The 22,701-nt window shown below is 53.5% G+C and overlaps 2 protein-coding genes across 2 annotated transcripts in view; one reads left to right on the top strand and one right to left on the bottom strand.

Moving 5' to 3' along the window:
• Nucleotides 1–562: 562 nt before the first annotated feature.
• On the bottom strand, nucleotides 563–20,293 carry TMEM43 (transmembrane protein 43). The gene is made up of 12 exons (XM_008070601.2): nucleotides 20,071–20,293; nucleotides 15,104–15,253; nucleotides 14,063–14,197; nucleotides 13,342–13,436; nucleotides 12,434–12,483; nucleotides 12,109–12,178; nucleotides 11,249–11,319; nucleotides 9,779–9,900; nucleotides 9,441–9,515; nucleotides 8,829–8,930; nucleotides 4,083–4,200; nucleotides 563–1,594 (listed from the first exon to the last, which is right to left on the bottom strand). Exons 1-12 carry the CDS (start codon nucleotides 20,080–20,082, stop codon nucleotides 1,392–1,394), a joined length of 1,203 nt encoding a protein of 400 aa, XP_008068792.1. The 5' UTR covers nucleotides 20,083–20,293; the 3' UTR covers nucleotides 563–1,391.
• Nucleotides 20,294–20,436: 143 nt separating this feature from the next.
• CHCHD4 (coiled-coil-helix-coiled-coil-helix domain containing 4) overlaps nucleotides 20,437–22,701 on the top strand; it is a 16,234-nt gene continuing 13,969 nt past the window's right edge. The window contains exon 1 of the mRNA XM_008070600.1: nucleotides 20,437–20,627. Coding sequence (XP_008068791.1) covers nucleotides 20,606–20,627 — 22 coding nt within the window. The 5' untranslated portion in view covers nucleotides 20,437–20,605. The remainder of the gene's footprint in view (nucleotides 20,628–22,701) is intronic.

Here is a 22,701-nt window from a genome sequence, read left to right as displayed (position 1 = left end):
GGCCAGGCTTGAGTGAGCCCTAGGCCTCAGTTCTTGATTTTGGTTGACTGGGGGCCACTCTGAAGGGACCCACTTTGCATAAGGCTTCCAACCTTTTCTTATTGTTACTATTTTTAGACACAGGCTCTTGCTCTGTTGCCCAGGCTGGAGTGCAGTGGTGTGATTCATAGCTCACTGCAGCCTTAAACTCCTGGGCTCAAGCAATCCTGCCTCAGCCTCCCAAATAGCTAGTATTGACTACAGGCATGCACTGCTGTGCCTGACCACTTAATTTTTTTTTTTTGTAGAGATGGCATCTCACTATGTTGCCCAGGCTGGTCTCAAATTCCTGGCCTCAAGTTATCCTCCATCTCGGCCTCCCAAAGTGCTGGAATTATACCTGGCACAACCTTTTAATGGTTGACTAAAAAGCTCAGAAGCATCTTCAAATGTACAGTTAGTTCCCAGTGCCAGAGGATGAAAGGAAATGCTCTCCTACCCCTGTAGAGATTCCCTGTCTCCTCCCAGAGTAGAAACAAATCCTTTTGCTGACACTTGCTTCAAAAGCATCCTTACTAAAGCATCCCAATGACCCAGAATACTCAAAGAGCTTTTATTTAATCAGTTAAGTCACACCCGAATTTAACACCTTTCTATGGTCTGAATAAACTTCAGTTGACAGATGAAAGGGTGTTTTCTGTAACAGTCTGAAATGCTGCTCATTATTCAGGTGCTTTAGTTTTTACATCTTGGTTCAGATAACTCCCTCTTGGGGTAGAAAAGTACACACGAAGCAAAGGAACAAAGAAAAGCAGGGCCTCTGGAGACTCTCCACACTACATCTGCCAAGCCACAGAAGTGTCAAGCCCACAGACGTCAGAGTTTCTTTTTTTTAAGTTCCGCAGCTGTTGGCTTGGGGCACACCTGCTGTGCAGGACATGTGATTGTCTGTTGCCACCCAGGATTGCTGGCGCAGCTGGCAGCTGCAGCAGAGGGAGCCCTGGCACTTGTCCTCAGCGGTGGGAGGCAGCAGCCATACCGCCGAGCCCTTTATCAGCAGGTCTCCGTGGAGTGTCTCTGCGTCGTCCACAGACAGATCGGCCAAGTGAAGTGAAACAATCTGACTACACTCACTCCGTCCTGAGAGAAAAGAAGGAAGCCAGCGGGGAAGGCTTATTAGCTTGCCACTTGTCAGCTGCTTCTGCCACCAAAGCTGCTTGCTGGCAAGAAGAGGGTGGGGAAGATGTGATGAGTGAATGCCACACCCATGAGCACACTGCTGAGTTCAGCCCCTTGAAGAGTAGAGGGTGCAGAATCCAAACTGGCCCCGCCCAGGCGTGGAACTGGGGTGGGGTAAGGGAGGACCGCATCCTGGGGCTCACGCAGGCGTTGGGCGGGTGCCAGGGCCTGCTTCACTCCAGCTTTTTGGCTGGCACCCGGGTCCGAGCAATGATGATGGGCACCAGGGCCAGGCCGGCGATAAAGAGAGCCCACAGGGGCCGGTAGAAGAGCCAGCCAGCAGCCACGGTCAGCAGGGTCAGCGATGTGGCCACGCAGAAGGCAAAGGCTTTAAGGCCAATGTTGACCAGGTCCCGGAAGACAGGAAACCAGTCCACTGTGGGGAAGAGAAGAGGGATGAGGCTCTCCACCCTGTGAGCTGAGACCAGTCCTGTCCCTAGACACATGAGTAAGGAGAGGGTCAGCTGGGTGGAGGCATATTACCTGGTACTGAGAGCCCCTACTCACAGCCACGTGGCCAGGCATGCCATCTGAGCCACCCCCCTGCCCAATTCCAGGGAGAAGACACGTGGGAACGCTTCGGAAACCTAAAATCATGCATGGTATCAGTCTGAAGCCAGTATCAAGACACCTGTAATGTTGGCAAATATCCTGCTCCCTGCAGACTCACAGAAGAGGCTAGGGGAAGCCCTGCGGGCACCTGTCTCAGCCATGTCTGGAGGTGACTTCACTATGTATGCAGCAGGATGGCCACAATTATCTGTGTGCCCGGCACTGCGCAGGTGCCTGGGAAATGCTCCACCTCATGACTCACACAGGGTCTTGGCCCCACAGGATACCGACCAGGATCAGCTAAACTCATTGTAGCCCACCTATCCTCTCCAGGCCGGCCCTCCATAGCTGATGTCCACTGGGAGAATCTTCATTAGTCCCAGAAGGCCCCGTAGTCTTGTATCATTGGGTCTGCAGAGCGAATCCCAGCGCCCACCACGACACAGAATGAACTGAAAGCCAGCTCTTGGCCTCCTCTTGGTCCGTTCCGTATAGCACCCCTCCTCTGCCCTTATAATAAGCAGAATCACATTTCTGAGGGTTGACTATGTGCCAGGCACTATGTGCACCATCTCATAAAACCCTATAAGGAGGTACTATTCTTTTTTTTTTTTTGAGTTGGAGTCTCACTCCATCGCCCAGGCTGGATTGCAGTGGCATGCTCACGGCCACCGCAGCCTCGACCTGCTGGGCTCAGGCAATCCTGCCTCAGCCTTCCAAGCAGCCGGAACCACAGGCATGTGTGCTACCATACCCAGCTAATTTTTTGATTTATTGTAGGGATGAGGTCTCGCCAACGTTGTTCTCAAACCCGTGGGCTCAGGCAATCCCCTCACCTCGGCCTCCCAAAGTGCTGGGATTACAGGCTTGAGCCACCACACCCAGCCAGTAGGTACTATTCTTAACTCCATTTTACCCACGAGATTACCGAGGCTCAGGGAATTAAGAAACTCACCCAAGTCCTACTGCTAGGAGGTGCCAGAACCAAGATTGTCTGGGCCCAGAGCCTGAGCTCTGAGCTCCTGCTCTAAGCTTTGAGAGGACAGGGTCCTTGTCTGTCCTGCTCATTGCTTGGTCCCTTGTCTTGCACCCAGCATCAGTGCTTATTGCATGAACGAGGGAGTGTGTGCTTCTATGCTGCACCTCCTGACTTCACCCGCACTGAGGGTCCCTCCATGCTCTGTTCTGAGTTAGGACAGCATTCTGGATGGGAAGTGAATTAGGATCAGAGATCTGAAGATGGGCCCTCTGAGACAGATGATGAAGCACTCAGGCTCCAGAGGGGAACTGGCCTGTCCAAGGTCACAGAGCAAAGACAGGCGAGTCTGTTTAAATTCTGATTGCTCCCTAATGTGCCCAAGATGTGGCTAGTCTTTCTGACCACAATCCAGCTATCCAAAGACAGTCTCAGAGAAAGTGTCCTTCTCTTCCCGGGTCTCAGTTTTCCCATAGTCTGGGATGTACTGCAGCCAGACCTCTCCCTACTTGTAAGTGGCAAGTCGGGGAGAGATTTCTGTTGGCGACCAGAGAAGGCAGTACACAGTCATCTGACTGCACAGGGACACACAACAGGGTATAGGCTTGGACTGAGAGTCCTGAGAAACCCCATCCTGGACCAACAATCTAGGTCCGGAACATAATCACCCTGGGCACTCAGATCCTGAACCAAGGCAGGCCACTTGGGCTCCTACTGGGCTCACTGGTACCAACCCTGGTCCCAGGGAATAGCTTGTAAATGCTCCCTTTTTGCTCCAGGCTGGCTGGCAGCTCACATGTAGCCCAGGTTTTAGAGTGGGGAAGGAAGCATGATAGTTTTCAAGTGTTTCCTATTTGCCAAACAATTCATAAAGCTCTGCCTATCGGGGTAGCTCCCTGAAGCTGGGGTGGAAGGGGAGTGGCCAAGAATCCAGAGCTCGGACACAACAGACTTCAAACCCAGGTCTGGCTCACTCTGTGGCCAGCCAGCTTTCCCACCACAGTGACTGAATTGTGGAACGCAGGAGCAAGCTATGAGGGGGCCAGCGGACAGATGGAGTGCAGCCAGACCTTCAGACCATGGAAGCTAGCTGCCTGGAGGGAGCCAGCCCCAGCCTGTGTCCCCAACCATGGGGAGCATCCTGTCCCTCATGCCCGCCTTCCTCCACTCATTCACCCCAAAGCCATGGAGTGGGGAGACAGAGATGGGCCACATGCCTGGTCTCTGCCCCAGGGACACCCCACCAGGCCGGAAGGGCTGACAGATGACCGTGCGGCACACAGAGAAAGCAAGTGGGCAGGTGGGATCTCCCCAGTACCCGTCTCTCCACACTTACCCAGGGTATAGAGGATCCGTGTCATGAGGTTGAGGCCCATAAACATGGCCATCCAGCCGGCGGCCCGCAGGCCCCATGTCTTCATGGTGTTGCTCTTCAGTTCTCTATGAAATACCTCCTGCAGAACAAGGTGGTGGGTGTCAGGACGCTAGGGGGTCACTGGCCTGCCCAGTCGTCTGTGCAGGTGCTGGGGGCCGTGCCAACTCAGGAGCTGCTGACTACTTCTGAACAGACCAGAGGGAGGTAGGGGCACCCCACCCCCACCCCACCCAGGTCTAAGGCCCTCTGTCCGCCTGGCAGAGCACAAAGCCAGGCACAACATACCCCTGGGAAGGTGCGGGTCTGCAGCTCAGAGCCCGCCCCCTCCTAGAGTCCTCAGCCCTAGGAGGTTCTTTATCTGAAAGGATGAAGAATATACCCTAGGCTCACCCCAAGCAGCTAACTGGAAGGCACGAGACCTTCCCGCCCACTGCAGCACCACCCAAATGTGTCTGAGCAGTGTGCTGGCCACCATGCTCTGTGCTGTCTATGATCCATTTCATGGTGGACACTCTTCCCATGTCTCTCGGACACCCTGCCCTCCTTCTCAGTCTCCAGTGCCGTGCCTGCACCTTCCTGTCCTCTAAATGCTGAAATCCTTTAGCTGCTTCGGCCTACACTCTCCCCAGGACACCCTGTCCATCCCCTCGGACCCTGTATGTCCATGAGCCTCACGTTTAAACCTCAACTCTGGCCCTCTTGGCCTCCCAGCCTCCTGACATTTCCACTTGACATCTTGGCACGCCTGGCACCGACACTGTAGCCTTCTCCATTTTGGCTCATGAAGCCATCACCCACCCATTGGCACATGCCAATGCTAGGGGGTCGGACATGGCCTGTTTTTGCCCTGCCACCCCCATCCAGCAAGGCCTTATTTTCCCAAGTCTCCCACCACTGTCCACCCCTCTAATCTACACCATCACTGTCCCTCACCTGGACCATCACAGGAGACTCCCCCCCACTGGCCTCCCTGCTTCTGTCACCCCCACGTGGCAAACTGCCAAGGCCTCTGGCCCCGCTGCCTGTGCCCTGACCCCACAGGCTGCCTGAACCGAGATCAAGTCAAGTGTTCTCTTGCCTCTGGCCCTTTGCACATGTGGTTTGTTCTGCCAACAGTGTGTTCACCCAGTCATGCCTGGCTAGCTCTTACACATTCTTTCAGTCTTAGCTTAAATGCCATTTCTTCAGAGAGCTTTCCATGATCTAAACCAGGACCCCTTGTCATAATCTAGAACAATAAAAATAGGTAACACTTATTGCTTACTACTGCCATTGTCCTAAGTGTTTTGTAAATTGTATCCTCTTTAATTCTCAAAATAACTCAGTGAGGCACGGACACTTATATCCCCATTTTATACTGGAAACCGAGGCTCTGAACGGATAAAGAATATGTCCAGGCCAGGCGTGGTGGCTCAGCCTGTCATCCCAGCACTTTGGGAGGCTGAGGCGAGAGGATTGCCTGAGTCCACAGGTTCGAGACCAGCCTGGGCAACTTGGAGGGACCTCATCTCTACAATAAATCACAAAAACGACCCGGATGTGGTGGTGTGCATCTGTAGTTCCAGCTACTTGGAAGGCTGAGGCAGAAGGATCGTCTAAGGAGGCTGCAGTGGCCGTGAGCGTGCTGCTGCACTCCAGCCTGGACGACAAAAGTAAGACTCCAACTCAAAAAATAAAAATAAAAAAAAGAACATGTCTAGGGTTTCACCCAAGCAGTTAACTAAACTACAGGTTCCTAAGAGCAGGGTATCTATGAAATCCCTGGTGCTCAGGTATGGGTACATGGCTCACGCCTGCAGCTGCAGATTTTGGGAAGCTGAGGCAGAAGGATCACTGAGGCCAGGAATTCAAGACCAGCCTAGGCAGCATAGCGAGACCTTATCTCCGCAGTGGGGGAAAAAAATTAGGGAGTGTGGTGGTGCATGCCTTAAGTTCTAGCTACTTGGGAGGCTGAGGTGAGAGGTTCACTTGAGCCTAGGAGTTTGAGGCTGCAGTGAGCTATGATTGTGCCACTGCATTTCAGCCTGGGCAACAGAGTAAGACCCTGTCTCTTTAAAAAAACAACAAAACTTGTTGAATGAATGATTAATCCTCAACAACTAAATTAGTTTGGGATGATGATAATTCTACTACTTTAAAAAAACATCCATTTTGGGCAACCTCCTCAGGTCCTCTCCCACTGTGGGAGCTTTTCTGTCCTCTCAATAAGTCTTGCTTTCTCAAAAAAAAAAACCCCGAAGAAAAAAGTCCATTTTGCAGATAAGGAAACAGGTCAGAGAGGACGAAACACTGGCTCAAGGTCCTGCAGCAGGTGGGAGGCAGAGCCGGGGGCCCGTCAGCAGTGTCCCGGCGTGGGCTGGTGCTGGCTCCTGTCCCTGGGACTGGAATCTGGGTCTCCTGACTATTAGGCCCAGGGTTTCTTCTCAGCACGCTGGGCGGCCTCCTTGACTCTGGGCTTTCCCCCCCACTTGGCAGACACCCCAGGCCTGTGTGTGCAGGGTGCAGCAGGGTGGGTGGGGGAAAGCAGGGACTGGGGATTGTTAGGCGGCAGGGCCTTCCTTCTGGGGGAGTGGTCTGGCCAAGAGCCCCATCCTCTCCTCTCTGGAGGGGAGCTCTGAGACTTGGGCCTCAGCTTGCAGAAGGCTAAAGCCCGGGGCTGTGTGACAGCCCTGGGAGACAGCACAAGGCCTAGCAGGGCCTCCTAATTTTAGAAACCCCTAGGAGCCCTCAGAGCTGTTGGTGGAAAGCGTGACTCATGGCTCACCGGGCTGGGAGGTGGCAGCCTCACCCTGACATTGGAAACGGGGCTCCCAGGCAACAGCCTGACCACACCCTAGTCCCCAGGTACAGAGAGTAGGCGAGGCCCCTGCCCATCATGGTTTGAGGTTAACTGGACGATGGCAGCTGAGGGTCTAATAATAAGGGCCTAATAATAGGGACCAAAGGTCACGGCTAATCCCGACACAAGCCCGCTGTCTTGACTCCTCCGGTCCTTCCAGATTAAGAATCCAGCAATCCTTTTTGAGGTAAGTGTAGAATGCCCCACCAGCGATATACTGTGCTTATCAAAAACAGAAACAATAAAAAGTGTATCTTTCTGAAGAGAAGAATTTCCTGCCTCAAGAAGAAAGGCTGTCTTTTAAGAGACTCGGCGCACCTTGGCATCCCTTCTCCTTGGGCCCTGGGTGAAGCCTGACCCTCCCCCCGCTTTACAGATGGGAGAGGGACGCCCAGAGAGCCGGAGTGCTGACGGAGGGTGCTTGCTCTCACTCACCCAGTCTTGGGGTGCTCCCGCTCACAGTCTTGAAGGACATGTCCCTTGGCACAGCCTCTGCCTCTCAGCAGTCTCCCTGCCCACATCCTTCCCCTGCGCTCTGGGCTGTGGCTGTGGCACTCCTGGTGCCCCCAACAAGGCAATCCCTTTTCTGCCTGGACTGTGCTGTTCTTGCCTGAACTACTGACTGACCCTCCATTCTTCCAGGATTGACCTCTTGTCTTCATTTGGGTTTCGGCAAAAATGTCACTCATCAGAAGGGCTTTGCTTGACCATTGTAAAAACTGATCTTCTATTATGATGTCTGTTTACCTCGGAGCACCTGTTGTACCAGTCGTAAAACTTAGCACGTGTCACTACTTACTATTGTAGTTTCTGATTAATCTCTCTCCCCTATAAGACGGGAGTCTGTGAGGCAGTCTGTTTTATCCAGCACAGTCCTACACACAGTGGGAGGTTACTATAGGCTGAGCAGCCCTAATCCAAAAATCCAAACTCTGGAATGCTCTAAGATCCAACTTGTTGAGTGCTGGCATGATGCTGTAAGTGAAAAATTCCATATCTAATCTCATTTGTTTTTGTTTAGAGTCGGGGACTCATTCTGTCACTCAGGCTGGAATGCAGTGGCACAATCACTACAGCCTCGACCACCTGGGCTCAGATGATCCTCCTGCCTCAGCCTCCCGAGTAGCTGGGACTACAGGCATGCGCCACCACACCTGGCTAATTTTTTGATGTTTTGTAAAGATGAGCCCTCACAATGTTGCTCAGGCTGGTCTCAAACTCCTGGGTTCAAGCAACTCACCTGCTGGAAGGGTCACCTGCTTGAGCCTCCCAAAACGCTGGGATTACAGGCATGAGCCACTGTGCTTGGCCAGGTCACATATATTATTTAAAATACTGTAGACTGGGCATGGTGGCCCACACTTATAATCTCAGCACTTTAGTCAAGACTGCATTGAGCTGTGATTGTGCCACTGCACTCTAACCTGAGTGACGGAGTGAGACCCTGACTCAAAAAAGTTAAAAAAAAACCCCAAAACATAGAATATTGTATAAAACCTGCAGGCTATGTATATCAGGTGCATATGAAACACAACTACATTTTGTGTTTAGGGTTGGGTACCATCCCCAAGATATCTCACTGTGTATGTACAAATATTCCCAAATCTGAACACATCTGAAATCTAGAGCAACTGTGGTCAAGCATTTTGGACAAGAGACACCCAAATATATCCCTTTATTTCCTTTTTAAAAAATGTATTTGTTTATTCTAGAGTTGTGCGGTACGTAAATTGCTTTGCCTTTATTCCTTTTCTTGCCTCCCTCCTTGCTTATGATCTCTAGTCATGAGAGCTTGTTAAACAGGCACTGGAAGGAAGGAGAGAAAGACATCTGTCTCCCACCACGTGAGAAAGGCAGCAGCAACTCACCTCTGCCGAGAAGTCCCCATGGTGCAGGAGCAGCAAGGTGTCCCCAGACTTGGTGGAATATGGGACTAGCTGGTCTCCCCGCTGTCGTGCAATCACAGTGACCTGGTCGAGGATTTAGCATCAGTGCTGAGGGGGCTGAGCAGGGGGAGGCCAGCACCAGGGGAGATCCAGAGCCCCACCTCCCGGGACCCCATGCCGGCCAGGGAGGCGAGTGCAGAGACTCTGGGGCCGCCTTCTCCACACCTCTACCCAGGGCATCCAGCCTCTGGAGCTCTGGCTGAGCTGCTTCATTCAAAGCTCCGGGGAGGATCCTGGGGTGGCACATGGGCCAGGGACACAAGACCACGTGTGTCCAGATCAAAGCTGGGGGCGGGGAAGGGAGGCTGCATGTGACTGGAACAACTCTCATGAGGCACCACAACGAGCTTCCTCTCGAACTGCAGCTCCTAGGACCCTCGAGCTGGGACCCACGAGTAGCTGTGGGGAAACAGCCTCCGAAGCTGCTCAGAAGCATGCACCGCTGATGTGCATGAGTGTATGCCTTTCTAGAGGGGTGTCTAACCACCCGAGGGCCTGTGCCCAGGAAGGTCTGCTCCCAGGAAGGCAGCTCACCACGTGTGCCGGGCCCAGGTCGGGGTCATCGCCGCTCAGGCCAGCATAGGAGAAGGAGACACGCAGGTCTCCCACCTGCAGGCGGGAGAGGAGCAGGAGAGGGAGGCAGAGCGTGAGCAGCGGGCCGGGGCTGGGGTGCCTGAAGCCCTGGTCCCCCACACTTCCCTGCCTCCCACCTGTGCCCGGGCCGTACTGTCCCCAGACACCCCCACGATTTCACTTGGCCGAGTGCAGCTGTGAATTCTACTACACCGAGCCCGTCTCCAGCATGTGCTGTCCGTGGGACACCCCTCTGGGTCCTGATCTGGCTACCTAGGGAGCCCGAGCCTCCTGCATACCTCAGGATACTTGGGGTTTTCGCTGTGGTAGAAAAAGTCTCCCCGGCGAATGATGTCCACGTGAGGGTCCTCCAGCTTGGAAAGGCTCAGTGGCTTGAAGTTGTCAACTTTATCAATGAGGCCTGAGAGCAGGATGGTTAGAAACCTGGTGTATCTACTGAAAACCGCAATCTGCAAAGCCTCAGCCTGACGCTTCCCACAGCACCGCTGCAGCCTGGCCACACTGCCACCGCCTCACTCATGCCCTCGGGGCCATGCGTGCTCCCGCAGCAGTATCTGTCTCAGCCACGGCTGCTTCTGGGCCAGCCCTGCTCTAGTTGCCATCTCCTCCAGAAAGCCTTCCATGGGTCCTCACCCCACCAAGTTACAGCTCGAGAGTGGCCTTAGCCCTCTGCCCTTCCACCTCTAGTTATGGTCATCCATGTCTAAGCCAGGCTTGCCTCCTGCACTGAGAGCTACTTGACGGCAGGCCCAGTTGGCACCGCAGGCACCAGCTGAGTGACAGAGCAGTTAGCAGGCAGCCAGGGCAAACCTGGATCACCTTGATTCCCCCTCACACGGTGGCCTTCTGGGCACCAAGGGTCTTCTCTCCCACCTTCCTGGGTCAGGTCTAGGGACAGAGCCCATGGGTAATGGTGGCCAGTGATGCCACCTTATCCCTTGAAAGTTTCTGTGGCTGGGCTCGGTGGCTCAGCCTGTAATCCCGCACCTTTGGGAGGCTGAGGTGAGTGGACTGCCTGAGCCCGTGGGTTCGAGACCCGCCTGGGCAACTTGGCGAGACCTCATCTCTACAATAAATAACAAATGAGCCGGGCATGGTAGCGCGCGCCTGTAGTTCCAGCTTCTTGGAAGGCTGAGGCGGAAGGATCGCCGGAGCCCGGCAGGTCGAGGCTGCGGTGGCCGGGAATGGCCACTGCACTCCAGTCTGGGCGACAGAGTGAGTGAGACTCCAACTCAAAAAGTAAATAAATAAATAAATAAGTTAATTAATTAAAAAAAAGAGAAAGTTTCTCTGTGGAGCACTGGGGGAGCACGCAACAAGCCAGCCCCCTCCTGGCTCCAGCAGGGCTCAGGAAGGGAGCCCTGGGGAGTGAGTGAATCGCTCTGCCTCTGCCTCCGGGGCTGATGGAGGAAGGGCTCTCTGAGCAATGTCTGGTGAGAACAGACCCCAGCACCACGGCAGATGCGGACGCAGTGCTTGGGGTCACTTCTGGAACAAACCAGGTCTCAGAAGAACTGGGCCGGGGTTGGGTAGGAGGTCTATGCCAAGCCCCGGCTTCCTGGGACCTCGCCTTCCCTCTGGCCCAGGTTAGAGTTTGGTGCTGGGAAAGCGCCAACAGATCCTGCACCTTGAAGCACCTGAGGGCCGCGTGCTGGGACTCCAGCCGTGGAGGGAGGTGGGGTGGGGACACACGGAGGCTCAGGGCCTCTGGGCGGGCAGGAGCTCATCTGGAGGGCCTTGAGACTTACCTGCTGAGAGGAAAAATCGGCCAATCTGCACGAAGGGGGCAGTTGCTGTGAACGACTCCACTGCCATCGCACTGTGGGAGAGGGAGGCACGAGTGGTGGGGTGCCTCATGCCGCCTGGCTGGGTGGGCAGCTTGTACCAGGCATGTCCCCCCCGGGAGCTCCTGCACATCCAGACTAGCCCAGCCACAGCAGACACATTGTCTTCACCACTCCGGGGGGTCCCATGCCTGCTCGCCTAGGCTGAGCACCCTCATGCTGTCTCCTGCCCCCCAGAGCTTCACACCCTCTTTCCCAGACCCCTGGCAGCCGCTCTGCCCCACCCGCCAGCCTCCAGATGGAGCTTTTGGATTTCACACCCACGCCTGACCCCTCCCAGCCCAGGCAGCATGCAAATTCCTGACCACCATCCTGGCACAGCCCTGCACAGGCCCAGGCTTTAGCCATGCCCAGGTATTATGCCCACGTCACCACCGCCATGCCACTGAGCTAATCTCCCTCTGCTGAAATCCTGACAAGGCCCAGATAAGATGCTGCTGCTTTCCAAAAGCCCTTCCTGACTGTCCTCCTACCCACGGCGAGCTGTTAACAAAACGCTTCCCTGGCACCTTACGTGCAAATCCCTTTAGGCACTAGTCCAGCCCTTATACTGGTGACTTGCTTGGGGGATCCTGTTTGGGGTCAGGGGATGGGTCTTGCCTCTGTGTTCCTGGTGGGAACAGGGCTTGGCCTCAAAACCATGTCCCATGTTTTCATCAACCCATGAGGCAGAATTAACTCAATCTTGTTACTCAGATGAAGCAACAGAGGCTGGAGAACTGCTAGTGAGACAAAGCTGTGCTTAGGCCTGGGACCGCCCTCACCTGGGGTTTTTGTGGCCAATCTCTCGGTCAAAATTTCTGCTGTTGACGATTTCTGACCTCCACTCAGTATCTGTTTGGGAGGAAAGGAAAAATGCAGAAGCCATGATGAGAGTGGCCACACAGCAAAGCCCCACTCTCATCTGAGCCCATGACGCTCAAGACAAAGCGCGACTTAGGGAGCCTCCCTGATGGTGGGGCAGCAGGGCTTGGAGGACTGGCAACTTGGGGTCTTTTTGCCTGGCGCTGTGCCCTTCCCGTGGCCCCACCCCCAGGTCGCTGCTTCAGTCTCAGCCATGCAGAGACCACAGGAGGGCCCAGTACTCACTGTAGGAGTACCGCGTCTCCTTTTTCACTTGCCCATCCTCGGTGTACTCCCTGCAGGGGGAGCACAGGCAGCCACGGGTCAGCCAAGTTACCCTGCGCATTCTGATCTCTAAGCTAGAAGTAGCCTTGGGGTTCCCAGGTCAAACTCCCAATGTGGTGCAGAAGCCCGTTTGCCCCTGCCCAAGAATGGAATGCTTACTCCCTGGCAGAGAGTCAGCTACATCCTCGGAGGCCTTGACTGGAGAAAAGGGCTTTTCCATCCTGGGTTGAAATCTGCCTCCACTGGCCTCATACCAGTGGCTCAGCCCTGCCCTCTGGGCTCAGAGATCTGGCTGTACCTCTGCTCCTGGACAGCCCTGGGGGGCGACGGGGGTGGGCTGAGGTCGCCCTTCTGACTCCTCCCCTCACCTCCCACCCCCCACTCAGTCCGTGTGGTTCAAGTGGGGCTGAGCCCACCCCTGGCTCCAGGTGGCCCCAGCCTGGCCAACGGGTCTGCCTTGGGACTTCTGTCAGAGCAATAGGGTGCCAGCTGGAGGCTACCTCTGCTCCCTTGTGGGAGAGAAGATGGGACTACACAGGGAAAGCCGAACACAGACATGGTGAGGGGGTAGGGTGGCACACAGATCCCAGGGACACCAGAGCCTGGCTTCAGTCATGCCTCCAGCTGGTGCATCCCTGGACTTCCCAGCTGAGAAAGCCACACATCCCCCTTTCTTCTCAGAACTATCCTTCATCGGATTTTGGCCACTTCCACATGAAAGACCACAGGCTACTCATCTTGGGATAGTTTCAAGTTTCTGACAGGGAGATTTCAGACTCTTCAAAGGCATCAAAGTGCAAGCCGCCTGCACTGTACCCTGACACCTGTGCCTCCTCTCTGCCAGGGGACCCGACTTCCTATTGCCTCACCTGGACTCTTCGGTCTCCACCCACTGGTACATCTCCACGTGCCTCCGCAGCTTCACAGCCGGAAGGTGGACCCCATAGTTTGGATCAGACAAGAGCTTCAAACAGAACCAAACAAACCAAAATAATAAAGGATAAGATGCACATCAGCCCGGAATCCCTGGCTTAGGAGAAGCCGGACTAGAAGAGAAATACATATAAAGAATGGAGACAAGAGGGAGCATTCTATGGCTGCTTCGTGTGGGAGCACTGAGTGCTGCTGCCTATTCCAAGTTCTTATTAATTTAATGCTGGTGACTGTGACCCTCACAGTACAGGCTTGAACTATACAGCCCAATGGCATTGTGCCAACAACATAATGGGTGTTCAAACGACAGGAAAGTTCTAGTAACCAGGAGAGTTTTGTGGCCTTGTGCTAGACACACATGCTCACCATAATCATGACAGAGCCTGTCTGTGACACTCACACCATTTGCCAAGCACTATGACAAGACCTTGGCTACTGTCTCACTGAATCTTCAAAACTGGCCACAAGCTTGTTACTATTATTGTCCCCATTTTATAGATGAGAACAACAAGCGTTCACGAAGCTGCTGGTGATGGAGATGGGAATCACACTCACATGTGTCCATCTCTGAGGCCCACTTTTCCAAATCCTCGACCAGACAACATCCAGGGATGTGCCCCAAGCCACCAGAGGGTCAGCAGCCACCACCAAGCCTACCTTGGATGTCCGCAGGGCGCCAATGATGTGTACCAGTCTCCCTTCGTTCTCTGGAGCCACACTGTGGATGCTGTCGGGGGACACCACAAGCGAGAGCCCCTCAGCCAGTGAGGTTGCTGTCTTCAGCGCGCGGCCCTGTGAGCAAACGGGAGCGGGAATTCTAGCAACTCAGGGGTGGCGCCACATGGCTGGGCTGGTTGCAGGGTATCGGGACCAGAAGGGGCCTCAGGGAACATTGAGACCCAACTCCCCATTCTGTTGGAAAACTGAGGTCTCACAAGTGACAGCAGGATTGGAATTGGAACCCAGGATTCTTGCTTTCCCAGGCACACTTCTTCCCACCAGCCCACAGGTTCGCACCCACCCCCACCAATCACAGCACTGCCCTGGGTTGGGAAGAGCTGGTGTTGCTGTCTGCTTTCCTTTTTCCTTCTCATTTTCCTCTGCCTTCCTCTCCTCTCCCCTGCTCTCAGCCCCATGTGGTTTATATAAGCTGACCAGAGCCCCTGTCCAAATCATGGGATCCAGGCCTCGCCACTCAGAACATGTCTCCCTTGGCCACAGGGATTGGTTCACAGGAATGAGGGTCAAGCCAGGACACTGAGCAATCCTCCTGCTAAACTGATTTAGAAAGAGATGGTTCCTCTTTTCTCTGGGTTTGCTAAGCTGGTTGGATGTGAGCCTGGAGTTGTTGGGGCCACCTTTATCACCACAAAGAGTGTGCCCAAGAAAAACACAACAGAGAGAAACAGGCAAGAGATAAAGAAATGAAGAAGCCTGGTGATTCAGCATAAACACCTGATACAACCATACCTGAAGCAGGTGTCACCCTCAGATTTTCTGGTGTGTAAATGCACCCACTTTCCCTGTTTCCATCAGTCGTGAGGTGGATTAGAACAGAAAGAATTCTAATTTGGCACACGTCTTTCCTTTTGTAAAATCGAGGCTCTTTACTACCAAATCCAGCCTCTGGATTCATAGCTTTGCTCCTTGACACCATGGAGACTCTCATTCTGCATAGGGAGACCCCAGACATTTTACCTCATTGGTGAAAATTAAGTAGAAAGAGAGCAGGAAGGTCACGAGTCCCACAAACATCCCACCCGAGGTCTCGCTCAGCCGCTCCAGGAAGCTTGGCTGGGGGCCTGTTGTCACTTTGACATGTTCTTTCCTGGCACTTGCACTGGAATACTGAAGAAAAAAACATTAAAATATCAGAATGAGAATTAGTTTTATAAGTAAGTTGCATTTTGCTGTTATTTATACTTTGTCTAGTTTTAATTATATGTGGTAAAAATGCACAGATATTTAATATTCGGCTTGGTAGGTTTTCACAAGTGAATTCCCCATGTGACTAACACCTAGAGTAAAAGACAGAACATGTCTGTCACCCAAGTTCCTCAGATCTCCTGCCAATTCTCCCCTCTCCCTACTACCTGGAGGTAACAACTTGAATTTCGATCACTACCAATTAGTTTTGTTTCTTCTAGCACTTGAGAGGAATGGAATCACAGCAAGAAATCCCTTCTGTCCAGCTTCTTTGACTTGGCATAATGCTTCTGACATTCATCATGGTGTGGGGTTCATTGGTAGCTTGTTCCTTTGTATGACTGAATAGTATTCCAAAACGTGTTGTTGCATTTACCAGTGGGTGGTAAATCCACCTACTGGTGGATTTATCTTGGTTGTTTCCAGTTTGGGGTTATTATGAATAATGCTGCTAGGAACATGCATGTATGAGTCTTTACATAGAAATGAGCTTTCATTTCCCCCGAGTAAAGACCTAGGAGTGGAATTACTGGGCCACAGGAAGACACATATTTAACTTTTTTTTTTTTTTGAGTTGGAGTCTCACTCTGTCACCCAGACTGGAGTGCGGTGGCCGCTCCCGGCCACCGCAGCCTTGACCTGCTGGGCTCCGGCCATCCTTCCGCCTCAGCCTTCCAAGTAGCTGGAACTACAGGTGCGCACTACCACGCCCGGCTCATTTTGATTTATTGTAGAGATGAGGTCTCGCCAAGTTGCCCAGGCGGGTCTCGAACCCGCGGGCTCAGGCAATCCACTCATCTCAGCCTCCCAAAGGCGCGGGATTACAGGCTGAGCCACCGAGCCCGGCTACATGTTTAACTTTTAAAGAAGCTGCTGAACTAAGTTACGAAGAGGTTATTAGAGATGTATCTTTTATGAAATCTGACAAAAAGTGGCTAAGCATTCTGAGGGCTGTGCTAGGCCTCGTGGAGTAGGAAGAGGGGTACAGACAGCTTTTAGGGCAGTCAGTCATAACCACAAACAATACTAAGAGGTCATGCTGAAAGTCTGATGAGAGGGTTGGATCCAGTACTAAAGGAGTGATCCCTTCCAGGTAGCAAAACAGGCTTCCTGGAGGAGGGGGCATTTGAGTGGGATCTTGGAGGCAGACCCTGGGGGAAGGGCAACCCCAGCAGAAGGACTTGCATGAGTAGTGGTGAGGAGATGGCTGGGGGAGCAGCTGCCTACCTGCTAGCTACATGGTAGCTGGGCATGTCTGGGCAGGTTCACAGCAGGCCTCAAAATCAAGGGCCAGTGGATCAGAGGCATGACTTGTAATGTGTCCACTGCTGATCAAGAATGCCATCGTCTAGGGCTGGACTCGGGAGCCAGAAGGTCTCTGCTTGTATCCAGGTTTCTGGGCCTACACCAGCTCTGGGGTTTTGGGCAAGCAATTCAACCCCTTCATGCCTTTCGTTTCCTCATCAGGAAAACGGGGATAGTAATTTAGTGCATAGGATTATGGTGAGAACTCAAGAACATTAGGTGACTCAGTGCCTAGGACTCAGTGCCTAGGACATGGTAAACACTGTACCATGGGGAGTGGGAATGCTATCAGATTTCCCTATAACTGATACTGGACTGGTACCAAGGTGAAGGGTGAGCTGACCAAGATGTAGAGTCGTTTCCTGTTTCCCCCCTTCTCACAGCTGCACTTGACTAGTCTTAAAAATAAATAAATAAAGTGGTTCTCAGACGGGCACGCTGGCTGAGCCAGGCCCCATCCTGGCACTAGGGGGTCAGAAGAGTGATTCAAGTCAGAGTCTCTGTTTGTTTGTCACGTTCCGATAGTCTCTGAATACCACCAGCCAAAGCCTCCAGGGACCAGAGGCCCAGGTATCCAGAAGGTCTGGGCTTTCCCTGCCATTGGGAAACAGGAGTGGAGAGAATCACCAAGCAGGCAGGTGACCAGCAGCCACCATAATAATGACAGTGGCGACACGCCAGTCTGCCACAGGCCAGCCCGAGGAGATGGACTCCATAATGACCCCATTTCACAGGAGAGAAAATTGAGGTTCAGTCATTAAGACACCTTCCCAGACCACACAGCCTCTAAGTGGGGGAGTCAGGACCCAAATCCAGGCAGACCGTGGGCGACTCTCCTAGCACTCATTCCAGACTACGTTCCTCATCTCTTGGGCTGTAATGTGAGTTGAGTGCTGGGAGCCAGCTGCAGCAGCAATGGGGAAAAAAGGCATCTTCTTCCTGGGCCTCCCCTCAGCCAACATCAAGACAAGGGGTTCAACAGGCCTCAGGGAAGAAAGAGAGGGTGCCCCTCAGACTAAGAGAGGGGTGAGGTGGGCAGTGATATGATACAACCTGCGCACATTCTGAACCCAAATGACCAGTAAACATGGAGGATCACAGAGGATCTACAGATACACGTATGCATTTATGTAAACACGTTTGTTACACATATAATATACATAAATACACATGTATACATCACATACACATACATCCTCCAGTGACACATCTCTCTAGCCCCAGCACTCGGGACTCAGGAGCAGGGAGTAGTGCTGGGAATAGAGGCTGACACACAGGCCTGGAAATGGACAGACCTAGGTTAGAATTCCAGGTTCACCAATCACTTGCTGTGTAACCCTGAGTAAGGTGCTCTGCCTCTCTGATTCTACTCTGATTTATGAGTGTTTACTCACTTGTAAAATGGAGAGGGTAGGCTGGGCGTGGTGGCTCACGCCTATAATCCCAGCACTTTAGGAGGCCTAGGTGAGAGGACTGCCTGAGCCCACGGGTTTGAGACCAGCCTGGGCAACTTGGTAAGACCTCATCTCAACAATCAATCAAAAACTTAGCCAGGTGCAGTGGTACATGCCTGTAGTTCCAGCTACTTGGAGGCTGAGGCAGAAGGATCACCTGAGCCCAGAAGGTCAAGGCTGCGGTGGCTGTGAGCGTGCCACTGCACTCCAGCCTGGGCGACAGAGTGAGGCTCTGACTCAACAAATAAATAAATAAAATTTAGAGGGTAGCAGTACTTCCTCACAGGCACTGTTGTTGCTATACTGATGAAGAACTCTGCCGCCTCCCTGCTCCACCTACTATCTTCAGATCTTTCTTCCTCACCCAGCCCAGTGGCTCCTGTAAATGTGCGCCCAGCTACTGGATGAATCAACAAAGGCTGGGCAGCAGAGGTTATCCAAATGCATTTAAGTTCCTTGGTAAGGGGTCAGGTCCCAACATACGCAAGATGGTGTCTGCCACCATTGGAGCTACAGTGTGGGGACAGGCTGTATGAAGTACCTACCATGCATCAGGCAGTCTCCCTTAAATGTCACAGTAACTGATCCCATCAGGATCATAAAACTGGAGAGACCAAGGCCACGCATCTTCTGAGTGGACAGATCTGGATCTGCCCAGGTCTGCCTGACTCCAGACCCTGCCCTCTTCGGCATGTTCCTATGTCATAGCATGCCAAGCTGGCTGTAAGACCCTGGGTAGGTACCTTCCCCTCCTGGGTAAATTCCCTATCTGTAAATTATGGTGGTGGTGGTGATCAGGGCAGATAGCAGTCCACCTGAGGAGGACAGACTGATCTCCTGATTGGCCTCTCCCCTGACAGACCCTGAGTCTCATGGACCACTTTTGAGCCCTTTCTAGACGCAACGTTCAAGGCTTCTAGCCCTCCTAAGGGACCAAGGGTGTGCTGGGGGTGTAGATAGTACTAACCCAAGGCAGTTTATATAGGGCTGTTGGTGACACACACCCTTGCCTCTCAAGGAGTCGTGGGAGGCAGAAAGAACGCTTGGGGACAAAGGAGGGGCCTGGAAATAGGGTGTAACAGGCCAAGAGAGGACGGCAGGGCCACTCTACCAGAGCAAGAGCGAGGGTGTGTCGGGGACTGGCTGGGTTCCTAAGCTGGCCCAGAAACACTTTCACAGAGGAGGGGGTAGTGAGTCACCAGCTTCTCCCACACCGAGCACCCTGGTAGGAGGTGTTGCTCGGTCCGTTGAATGAATGTTGGGCTTAAATAGAAACTTTCCCCAGAAAGGTCGGTTGCAGGGAGAAGGGGCCTTGAAGGAATAACACTCCACCAGGGCCTGAGTCACTAACCAAATTCATGCTAGGTGGAAAAGGGGCCTGCCATTAGAGAAATGCTCCCTCTCACCTTAATCCTAACTCCTTTGCACCCAGCCTAGCCTGAGCCTTTTGCAGCGTTACAGCCTCGGTTTACATACCTCCCTGGGGAGGAGAACTCACTGCCCGTCTGGATAGCTCTGTCTGTCCATTCCCGGACAGCTCCGCTTGGGCAGGATTGGCCTCTCTACCCCCCACCCCAAGGGACTGGCCCCCTACTCCGAGGTCCCGCCCAGCTCTCAAGTTCGACAAGTTTCAGAACCCCAAAGGTCCAGGCGAGAACTGGAAATGCAACAGGGGCTGCGGGGAGGCGCCGCCCACAAGTAGACCCACAGCGCGGAGAGCTACACCTTTTGAGTCGGCCCCGCACAAACTCGAGACCCGAGGATAAGGTGGACCAAAGAATACGGCCAATAGCAGTCTGGATAGGCTAAGAGAGGTGAACAGAGGAATGACTGCCGGAAGGGAGAGACACCGACGTGCAGTGGGAGATGGGGGCCAACCGCATCGACGAGGGTCAGACGGCAAAATCGACCTAGCCGGCCACTCCGGCCTAGGGTGATGGGGTAATCTGGGTGTGGCCCGGCAGACCAGGAGACACTCACATTCGCGGCCATGGTGGAACTCGGCTCGATGCCGCCGCCTCGCACTGTTCAGCAAGGAAGTGGGCTGTCGACCTGAGTGAGGAGTGCAGTACCCTCTTCTCTGCCGGAGCTGCGAAAATCTGCATGGAGCCCAGAACCAGGTGGGACGTGCTAGAGTTACCGCCGCCCGGGTCCTGGCGTTTCCGCGCATGCGCACCGCAAGGCCTCCTGGAAAATGTAGTCCAGAGTAAAGTGCTTTTGTAGTCCCTCAGTGATGCGCCTGCGCACTGCGAGCCTTTCCGGGAATTGTAGTTTCTATGGCCAAAGAGTAGCCGAGGAGCGCGCGGCCTGCTGGGAAATGTAGTTTCCGGTTGAAGGCGAGGGCCCGGGCCGGGGTTAGTAGGGCGCGGAGGCAGGCGCGCGGCGGGCAGGCCTGGAGGGGGCGGATCCGCGCGGGCCTCGCAGCCACCCGCCCTGCCTGAGGAGAGGGAGGTCACAGTGAGAAGCTGCAGCCTCCGCCGCCTCTTCTGCGAGGACTGAGCGCGGGCCTGCAGCCATGTCCTACTGCCGGCAGGAAGGTAGGGAGGGCGGGCTGCCATGGAGACGGGCCTACGAGGGCCTACAGGAGACACGCGGTTTATGCAGCACCCACAGGCCCCGGCGCTCCGCGACTCCGGGCCCCGCGGCCGGGGGCCCACCTCGGTACCCTCAGAGGCGGGCTAGCCTGGGAGTCGCCACTCGTGTTTTGCAGATGAGAAAACCGAGGCTCTAGGAGGAATGGGGCAGGACCAAGGTCACGGTGGAGCTCGAACCCTTCCCTCGGAGGGGAGGGATTTGCGTGCGAGATTTGTAAGCTGGGCCTGGAAGGGGCGCGGAAGTGCCGAGCACGTTGCGACTGGCTCGTAACTGGGGATTAATTTGTTAATTATTAGTGTTACTCCTACCACACACCACGTGTTTCCATCTTGCACGCGCCTTTAAAAGGCGCGTCCGGCCAATCCGGGTAGAGTACGCTGTGCTGGAGTGGTAGGAATGCCACTCACGGGAGCACGGAGCCTCTACTATCTATCAGGTACTGTTCTCAGGGCTTATTTCATTGATCTCGCAGCGACCTTTGCGAGTTAGGGTATGTTATATGATCTCGCTTTACTGAAGAGTAAAAAAGTGAAAAAAGTAAGGCTCAGAGGTGACTTGGCCAAAGCCACTCGGCCAGCAGGTCGTGGAGCTGGGGTTTGAGCCAGAGCTGCAGTATCCAGTGCATTGCAGGGAAGTACACTCAGCCCCCAAAGTTGGGCTTTGACCATCTCCTCCCTGCTTCCCTGTCGTGTCTCTACCCAAGAGCCTAAAGTATCCAGGCTGCAGGTTGGAGGGCCTCCCCACATACTACCACTAACTGACTGCTTGTCCCTGAACTGCCACCTAACCCCTCTAGGTTTGCCCAGTGTCCTAAAATAAGATGGTGGGCTTCATTCATTCAGCAGATACTCATGAAGCACCTTCTTTGTGCCAGAGAAACAGTAAGGTGGGCATCCCAGAATATAAAGCTACAGAGAGTTGGAGTCCACCGAGAAATTCTTTACTGAATACTCCAGCTCCCTCAGTTTAATTCAAGCAATCTGAAGTCCAGAGAAGGTGGTGGCCTACCCAGTAGTATCCATCCAGTTAGGAGAACAGCCCAGCTTAAAATGCTGAGCCTTTTCCCCAGTACACCAGTCTGCTTCTGGAACCCCTCCTCCTTCCCTGGGTCATAAAGCCATAAAACACACTCTCTAATGAGTCCTATTTCTGTTGATTACTAGATGTGTGCTCTTGCCACTTGTGAGGCAGGTTTCTTGTCTTTTTAATTTCCATTCTCTGATCATTTGCTTCTTCATTTGCCAAATAATTTTTGAGCCTTTAGGTATAATGAGGCTGTGCAGATAAATACTACCTCTTTGCAGATTTACAGGGGACATAGATTTTCTAAGCTCTGCTCCAAAACATGGAGCCCTGTTTCTTCCTGGTTCAAAGACCTCTCTTAGTTTGGAGATGAGTGAGAATTGAAAGCACTCACTTTTAGACCTTCCTTGGTTTTTGTCCACACTGTTAGCTTAAAAGTCCCCACCTCTTTGTTTCCCTGCCCACGAACTTTTATGCTTCCCGTGGGAAATTATGCGATTTAGCCCTTCCAGTCTGACTCTTCCCACCCTTTTGCTGCTCAGTCTCACTGGCCTCATGGCTGTTCCCTTGGCTTGTGCATTCTGCCTCTAGCTTTTCCATGGCTGACCTCCTCATCCTTTCAATCTTGACAAGCACCTCCTCAGAGAGGCCTTCCCTGACCCTTTGTGTCTTTTACATCCTAAACTCTGAAATCACCTTTGTTTTTTGTCATCTTATTTCCTGTCTTCCCCCACTATGCTGAAAGCCTCAGATGGATGGTACCCCCAGCATCCAGCACAGGGCCTGCAGTGGGTGCTCAAATCTGTCATGTGCATGCCTGCCCTCTGTTTTGAGTGATCAGTTGCTGGTAAGAGATTGGCATTAAAACATCACCAGAGGGCCGGGCTTGGTGACTCAGCCTGTAATCCCAGCACTTTGGGAGGCCCAGGCAAGTGGATTGCCTGAGCCTGCGGGTTTGAGACCAGCCTAGGCAACTTGGCAAGACCTCGTCTC

Source organism: Carlito syrichta, unplaced genomic scaffold (assembly GCF_000164805.1).
Source record: "Carlito syrichta isolate Samal-C Ts95f unplaced genomic scaffold, Tarsius_syrichta-2.0.1 Scaffold313839, whole genome shotgun sequence".
Classification (NCBI taxonomy): Eukaryota; Metazoa; Chordata; class Mammalia; order Primates; family Tarsiidae; genus Carlito; species Carlito syrichta.
This window is presented reverse-complemented; position numbering and strand designations above follow the sequence as displayed.